Raw genomic sequence first — 8,587 nt, 5'->3', positions numbered from 1 at the left:
GTGAAAGTGAAGTCGCTCAGTCGTGTCCGACTCTTCGTGACCCCATGGACTGCAGCCCACCAGGCTCCTACGTCCATGGGATTCTCCAGGCAAGAGTACTAACACATACTAATTAAATATAAAAACTGCACTCCCTTTTACTTAGGAGAAAAGGTGTGCTCATTCAAAATCTTGTCTTAAGCCCAACAATGTAGCAGAAAGAATATTTTTAAACCAAAACGTCTTTCAAAGCCTTGACAAGGATTATAACTTAGATCAAAAGTGACAAAATATATTCTCAAAAAGAAGCTGGAACTGAATCGTGTAGAAGAAAAGCACTAAAACTCCAGGACATCTCAGGCAAGTTAAGAAAATTCTCACACATCTCAATACAACTTCCATCATCAACTAAATTTAGAAAATTATTGCAGTTTCACAAGTATGGATTATTCACAAATCCATTTTTTTCCCTCTGATTCAGTGAGCTCTGCCGGCAAAGCTGTCATCTGTAACTCCGGTTAATTTGGGGAAACCTGGTCTTTCCAGATGGCATCAAGGAGGGCAGACAGCTAATGTGAGTCTACATTCCAAGTTCTGATCTTAATGTGGAGAGCAAGAGCTCTTAGCCTCTGAGCTTGCTTTGATCCATTTCTTAAACCAGCACTCCACAGAATTCACATTCCTCTTAAAATGTCATGTTTCTCTGCCAGAGAACTACCAGCATTACCCTGAAAGTCTGCAATAGAGACTGTGAGCCTGCTGAAAACCTGGCTGAACCACCTTCCCTCTTACAGAGTAGATAAAATAACAGCACACCCTATGTCTTCAATGCTTCAAACCCATGGCTAATTTAGTGCCCAAGAGCTTACCTATCTCCAAGATTAGTTTACAAATCACTGGGCATTTTTCAATCCAGCCAGGAGCTGTTCACCTGCCAAAGTGCTGATTAATTAAACGACCTTTCATTATATCTCCAGTTTTCTCATTTGTGGATGTGCAGCTGTACCTCAAGCATCTTTTTCATGCTCAAAGCCAATGTCTTGCAAAGTAAAATTTGGCATGAATTTCTCAGCCTTAAGAGGTGAGAAGACTGCCCATCTCCAAAAAGTGGAACATCTAACCCAGAGATATAATTAAGGGAGAATGACCCAGCATTAACCACTAGAGCACTGTTACAAAAATACAATCCACATTAAAATTTTTGCCCAAGAAAATCCAGTGGGGAAACTCAAGTTTTCCATTTAAACCAGGTTTTTTAACTCAGCTTGCACACAGAAATCGTCTCAAGAAACTCTTGGAAATGTTGATGCCAGATCTCATCCCAACTGAATCAGAATCACTGGGAGAAGGACTTGGGTATTAGAATCCTTTAAAAACTCCCCAAGGTGATTCTAACATTCAACCATAATTGAGAGTTACTAATGGAGAGCAGGGGTCAGTGAGTTTTTTCAGGCAAGGGCCATCCCATAAATATTTTTTCGTGGGCAGTTAGTCTCTGTCACAACTACTCAGTTCTGCTGTGCTGGCACATAAATAACCACAGACAACACACAAATGAACAAATGTGGCTGCATTCCAACAAAGCTATAATTAGGAGCACTGAAACTTCGATTTTATAAAAACTTTTACGTCTCACGAAATACTATTCTTGTTTTGATTTTTTTCCCCCAATCACTTGGAAATGTAAAGATCAATCTGAGCTTGTCATACAAAAATAGATGTCAACCTGGATTTGGCTGGGCCACAGTCTACTGGCCCCTCATCGACACTAGAGACTGAATACACTTCTCCTTGATCTTTTCTCAAAAACAACATTTGCTCAGTGACTCACTGTATCTGTCCTAGAAAAGATCCCCTTCAAAGCATGGATACCTTCAGATTCAAGTTGGTCCAGGCCATAGGAGGCAGCTGTGTTAACATAGCTAAAGGATGGAGCTGCAGTTCTTCTTTCAGAAGACGCCTCAGGATCAGCAAGTGCTGGGGAAGTGCTGGGTGCCTCCTCCGTTATTCCAGGGGGCGTCACTGGAGAACCCAAAATTGGTGTGAACAACTCCTCATTTGGTCCTGTGACTGTATCCATTACGTCTGCCAAACACAAGAGAGATGACTTGACCAAAGATGATCCGAATGAGAAATGTATACATTTAAATATACGTTTTTACTTTTTAAGCAAGAAATGACTAATGAAACCAGTATCTCACGTACAGTAGATTTGGCACTTAGACCAGTTCCATCTCCTACAATGCATCGATTCAGCTACCCAAGGCAAATACTTATCTTCCAGGAAAATACACTACCTCAAATCAGAACTCTGGTTTCAAATTTTAATCTCCCATTTATTCTATTGACAATATTATGGATTTTATAGGATTTTATATAACCTATTGGGGCTTCCCAGGTGGCTTAGTGGTAAAGAATTCATCTGCCAAGCAGGAGATGCAGGTTTGATCTTTGGGTTGGGGAGATACCCTGAAGAAGGAAAGGGCAACCCACTCAAGTATTCTTGCCTGGGAAATCCTATGCACAGAGAAGCCTGGTAGGCTACAGTCCATAGGGTCCCAAATGAGCTGGACACAACTTAGCGACCAAACAATAACAACATAACCTATTACTAAAGATAGAAAATTTAACAAAATTTGTTTAAATATACACCAAAGATGACTTTGGTGACATAAAGAACCTGCCTGCCAATGCTGAAGACATAAGACATGGGTTCAATCCCTGGGCTGGGAAGATTCCCTGGAGGAGAGCATGGCAACCCACTCCAGTATTCTTGCCTGGAGAATCATAAGGACAGAGGAGCCTGGCGGGCTACAGTCCACGGGATCACAGACAGTTGGACACAACTGAAGCGAGTTACCATGAGAAGATAACTTTCAAAAGTCAAGTCAAAGAGTAAAAGTTTAGATCTGTGTCTGGAATATGCTCAGTTTTAAAGCAGCGAAATTAGCCCCAGGTATCCCCAAACCTAGAAGCTCTAGAATAGCAGCATTTTTCCAAGCCTAGTTGATCATCATAATCTTTTGAGGTAATTTTGAAATGTTGATTTTCATGCTTTCCGCATAGCCCAACTTAACTGAATCAGAACCTCCTTGGTGATGAAGCCTGAGAAACCATTTGTGAAAGCTTCCAGGATATGGGTCAACAGATTAGCATATACATTGCTGTTGGCAGTATAAATGGAAGCAATCTTTTTGGAAAGCAGTTAGGCACTGCTTCCTAAAGGCAAATATTCATATGCCCTATTCCTACATATATATACCCAAGAGAATCTCCTACACACATGCAATGGAGAGTACGTAAAAGAATATTCATGGCAGCTATGTTCACAATAGCGAAATCTGTAAACAACCCAAATGCAAATCAGTAGAAAAGACTGGATGAAGATGAGATAAATAAACCGTGATATATTTTCATAGTGCAATATTACAAGCAGTCAAACCAAAAGAACCACAGTAAAGAAATAGTAGCCATAGAACAGCAAGTTAAAAAAAAAGTCCCCAAAAGGCTATCCACAGCACAATACTGCTTTTATAAAGTAAAAAACTAAAACTTTTAAACATATAATATCAGGAGTACATCCAGACACAGTGAAACGAAAAAGAAGCCAAGGAAATGAAGATCCAGGTTAATGGTTAACAGAGGAGGAAGGGGTTTAGACGGGAAGGATCGTGGGTTACCTGTAGGTTACTGACAAGATCCTAGGGGTTTTGTGGGGAGAGAGGCAGGCATGCAGGATTAGGAGGTATTTATTAGTCAAAGATAACTCAGGTAATAAATAAAAGTATGATTTACTGGGCTGGCCAAAAAGTTTGCTCGGGTTTTTATACGATGTTATGGAAAAACCCAAATGAATTTTTTTGCCAATCCAATACTTAGGCCAATGATGAAACAGAGACATGAAGCCAAAAAATAGTAACTAAATAATAATAATAATAATTTTTGTAATTCTCAGGTGATTCTGATGATCACTCAGATTCAAAAACTTCACTGTCCTTAAGATCTCAGAGCATCTGAGGGTCTCCTATATATTAATGTAGAAAGTTCTCTGTATACATTTGTTAAAACCCTGAAAATTACCTATAAGACAGGTAGGCATTATTTAAAGATGAACAAACCAAGGCCTGGAGACATTAAGAAACTTTCTTGAAGCCACAATACTAGTGAGGGTCAACGCTGGGATACAAACCCAGGTCTCTTCTGATTTCATTCCCCTGGTTCTTGCTGGTTTTACCCCCAGGCCATTTGCCTCCCTCATTCTATTCCTTATCAACTCAGAAAAGATCCACCCCGAAAACACTGAGTTCAATTCCCTCTGTTACAGACCTTCCACAGCAGGAGTAACTTTGAAAGAGACAGGGATGGGTGTCGTTGAAACCACAGTGGCCAGAGGCTCCCATCTTCTTGACAGCTGAGTAGCACGAGGAGCATCCACTGTGGCCGAGGGCAACGCCCTCCCTCCCTTGGTCTCGTCCTCGCCTCTGGTGACCTCGAGGGTGGCAACCTGCTGCTCCTGCGTCACCAAAGACACCGTGGCTTCTGCTGCTTGAACAGCTGTTGTCATCTCTTGAGTGATGATGTCTTAAAAGCGAAGAAACAACGTTTTTAAATAGACTAAATCCCTATACCTGAAAAAGTCACTATATAACTAATAATTTAAAGAAAAGCAGACTGTCATTTCAGGGAATGAGAAGGCAGAGGGATGGCTCAGAAATGAACTGCCAGTAAATAAAAGTTTCCAGTGTTGCTGTTTTCAGGAGTGGTGAATCAATCTAAGAAGTGGTGAATCAATACAAGACAGAGATAAAGACAATAATACAAAACACATAAAATAAAATTTAAAATAAGAAATCAAGTTAAGTTTCCCTTTATGAATATCAACATAATCAGTTTATTTAGAAAGACATTATACAGAACTAAGTTCAAAAACTCTCCGAAGCATTTATATATATCAATATTCACATTTGCATCCCTGAAGGGGACAGAAAGTTGGCATTTTGAATTAAAGGAATACTAGTTACAATAACTAATGTTTACTGAGTTTCTATTATATGCCATACACACACATTGCTAAGCACATGATGGGCATTATCTTATCCTTCCCTATGTAAGGGGAGGAAGGTACTAACATCATTCCATGGAAGCCATGTATCACAGTGGCCAAGAACACAGGCTCCAGATCCAATTTGCCTGAGTATCGATTCAGATTCAGCCATCTTCTATCTGCGTGACTCTGAATGAATTACTTAATGTTTCTGGACCTTGAGCTTCCTTAAGTTGTAAAGTGGAAATAATAACAGTATCTACCCCATAGAGTTTTTACAAAAATTAAATTAGATAACACGAGTAAAACACTTAGTACACACCCAGTACTTGGTAAGTATTCAATAAATGTCAGCTAGTATTACCTCATTTTCCAAATGACTTAGGTGTAGAGAAGCTAAGGAACCTAAGTTTACATAGTTAGCTCTCTTAACCACTGTGCTAACTGTACTTATCCCTCAACAGATGAATGGATAAAAAGATGAGATACACACACACACACACACACACACACACACACACAGAGGACATTGTTCGGCCGTGAGAAAAGAAATCTTGCCATTGCCCAAGGAACAACTTAGAGTGGCCTGTGTAAAAGATCTGCATTTGCTTTTCAACATGAAAAAGAATGAGATACACCTGTGGGGTAAGATGTATCTATTGCAGGTCCACTTTCTTTACATTATAATCCCCCCAAATACATTATTAAAGACTATTTATAGTTATTTAGATTATAGACTATTTATAAGGGTTAATATTTGCCCCCTTCTTAGGGAGAGGTTATGTTGGAAATTTCAAATACTGAGCCACTAGGAAAACATAATTTCTAGAAGATGTTATCGTCTCTCTTTTTTTAAACAGTAATTTTAGATACTCAGCACATTACCATAGGTAATAAAAAAAGCTCCTTCTTAAAAGCAGCTGAAAGATTTTTTCATAGTTTTTATTAATGGCATCATTGTTTTTCCTATTACTCAAAAACATTTCTCCTCAGAAATTATTTGCTTTAAAATAGTGTTTGTATATTTTTTTAGTACAAGCATTTCCATTTCTTGGTCTCCAATCAGTTTAGGCTACTTTTTCTTTGAACTGGAGATTTTTATATTTGAAGGACTGATATACGTGACTATAAGACAACCTTACATGTGCTTCATATTTTCTCTTTGTGCCACTCTTTTTTTCTTTTTTTCTGAAATAATACTAGTATCTTCAGCACCTAGGACAATGCTCTATTTGCCATAAAAATACATAGTTTTACCATTTAAAGCAGTATGCATTCTCCATGTTGCCCTCATTTTTGAAAGCATAATGAACACTTCTAAGGAAAAAATATGTCAAAATAAATGTTCACTCTATGGTCACAGTTTCACAAAACAGTAAGAAATATAAAAAGGGCACAGCACTTCAAATAAGAGACTGCTGTTAAAGACAGAGTGAGAGCTAGAAATAGTAATGGGAATTTTTAAAGTAACATTCAAAATTTCTCCACATCTCTCATTCTTTCCAGTTCCCACAGAAAAAATATATACACAATAATTATTATAGATTACTTTTAAAACCCGATTTTTTTTTTTTGGCCACACCACACAGCATGTGGGACCTTAGTTCCCCAACCAGGGATCAAACCCATGCCCCCTGCAGTGGAATCATGGAATCTCAACCACTGGACCACCAGGGAAGTCCCCTAAAACCTGATCTCCGAGTGAACAGCTGAAGAAGCAGATGAATCAGAGGACTGACTCTAACCCCAGGATCCTCATCAATTCATAATATGCAAAAACTCCAAGAAATCATTGTGTTCCCTGAAGAAGAGAATGTGCTAAGTAAGTCCCTGGGCCCTAAAATGATTGGCACTTGAGGGGCTGACTTCTGAAAAGTACTTGTAATCACCAGGAAATGGGCAGACAAACTTTTGACTATTCTTTCACTACTGTCATCGATAATCTCAATTTTTCACATTATTTTTAACACTATGAAACAACCGAAAAAGTAAAAATTGAAAGGAATTATTTGACACTCCTCTCTCTTTCTCTCTACCAAGAATACTTAGAAGCTTTTTGATTAATTTGGACAAGGCAGGCAGGCAGACTGGATAATTCTAGTCTGGATGGTTCTCTATCTTCATTTACTCATTCAACAAAGAGATACTTATTGAGTACCTACTATGTGCCATACATTGTTCTATGTGCTAGAAAGAAAAAGAAGCTGCCTATTAAAATATTATAGTTAAGTGAGGAAATTATGACTAAGTAAGGAGTATATTCAATAATTTTTTAAAAAATCATATAATTGCCAAATTTATTTTCTTTTTAAGTTACATTAGTAGAAGCTAAGGCAAATCAAGTATAAGAATCATGGATTCAATTGTGCAGTAAATTATCTGGGACTATGTGATTAATGCTTCAGGAATGTCTTATAGTATTATGGAGAACTGAAGTAAACTTCTTGTTTGGTCATATCTAATATCATCCTGGTCATTTGGACCCAACTTTTTAAATGAAATTTAAAAACCAACTTACAAAATAGTTTTGGGAAGCTTCTATGAAAACTTCCAGTATACTAGGTCTTACAGTCTTTAAAAAAATAGATTGGATATGTAAAATTCAATTTTTATCATTTTAATTCAATCTCCATAACACTTTATAAAACACGTTACTAATTTGATATTTTCCATTAATTAAGCCACTTAGCTGAAGTAACAGCTGTACATATTCCAAAACAATTTGGAATGAGCATATGCCTATTACACTAAGTTTTTCCTTCCCCATGCTGTTATCTGACCAACTACACCCAATCCAAGAAAAACATCATTTATCAGCAACAAATGCAAGGATTGACATCTCATAACATTCACAGATGTAGAGGCCAAGAGGAAGTAGAAAGTACAGAATCAAGCCAGCAGAGAGGATTGATCTGTATTGTGGGGGGGTTTCCCCCTTATTTCTAGATGAGTTTCTTTTTGGGAAAACAAAGTCAAAGAACTCACATAGTTAATACTATGAGATAAATATTTACCTAAGGCTTTTTGGTAATATCAGGGATGTGAGTATTTTTTACAACAATGTGTAAATAAGTATCTGATGTTGTTGATTATACCATTTAAACATATAGCTATTTTTTTCACATTTTCTTATATACATTTACACATTTTCATAGCAAAAGGTTTGAAAAATATTAATCTATACCAGGGTTTCTCGGAGCTACTGACACTGGCTCAGATAAACCTTTGTTGGGGGCTGTGCTATGATATGCTCTGTAGAATGTTAGCAGCATCTTGGCCTCTACCTACTAGAGGCCCTCTGTTGTGACAACCAAAAATGTCTCCAGAAATAGGTAATGGAGATTAAGAGGTACAAACTTCCCGTTGCAAAATAAATGAGTCAAGGATATGAAATGTAAACTGTGGGGAATACCGTCGATATACATGTAACATCTTTGTATGGTGACAAGTGGTAACTAGGCTTACCTTGATGGTCATTTTGTAATGTACAAAATATCAAATCACTAGGAACTAACACAGTAGTGTAGGTCAGTTATCTTCAAAAACAAAACAAACACCCACAGA

At 37.8% G+C, this 8,587-nt stretch overlaps 1 protein-coding gene across 1 annotated transcript in view; it reads right to left on the bottom strand.

Annotated features, from left to right (window-relative positions):
* LOC104994195 (chromosome unknown open reading frame, human C14orf37) overlaps positions 1–8,587 on the bottom strand; it is a 132,844-nt gene that overhangs the window by 122,209 nt on the left and 2,048 nt on the right. The window contains exons 2-3 of the mRNA XM_010847683.1: positions 4,306–4,560; positions 1,852–2,064 (exon numbers count right to left, since the gene is read on the bottom strand). Of these exons, the coding sequence (XP_010845985.1) occupies positions 1,852–2,064; positions 4,306–4,560 (468 nt within the window). The remainder of the gene's footprint in view (positions 1–1,851; positions 2,065–4,305; positions 4,561–8,587) is intronic.

Source organism: Bison bison, unplaced genomic scaffold, assembly GCF_000754665.1.
Source record: "Bison bison bison isolate TAMUID 2011002044 unplaced genomic scaffold, Bison_UMD1.0 scf7180017864254, whole genome shotgun sequence".
NCBI classification, from domain to species: Eukaryota; Metazoa; Chordata; class Mammalia; order Artiodactyla; family Bovidae; genus Bison; species Bison bison.
Note: the sequence above shows the minus strand (reverse complement) of the source record. Positions and strands in the feature narration are given on the sequence as shown.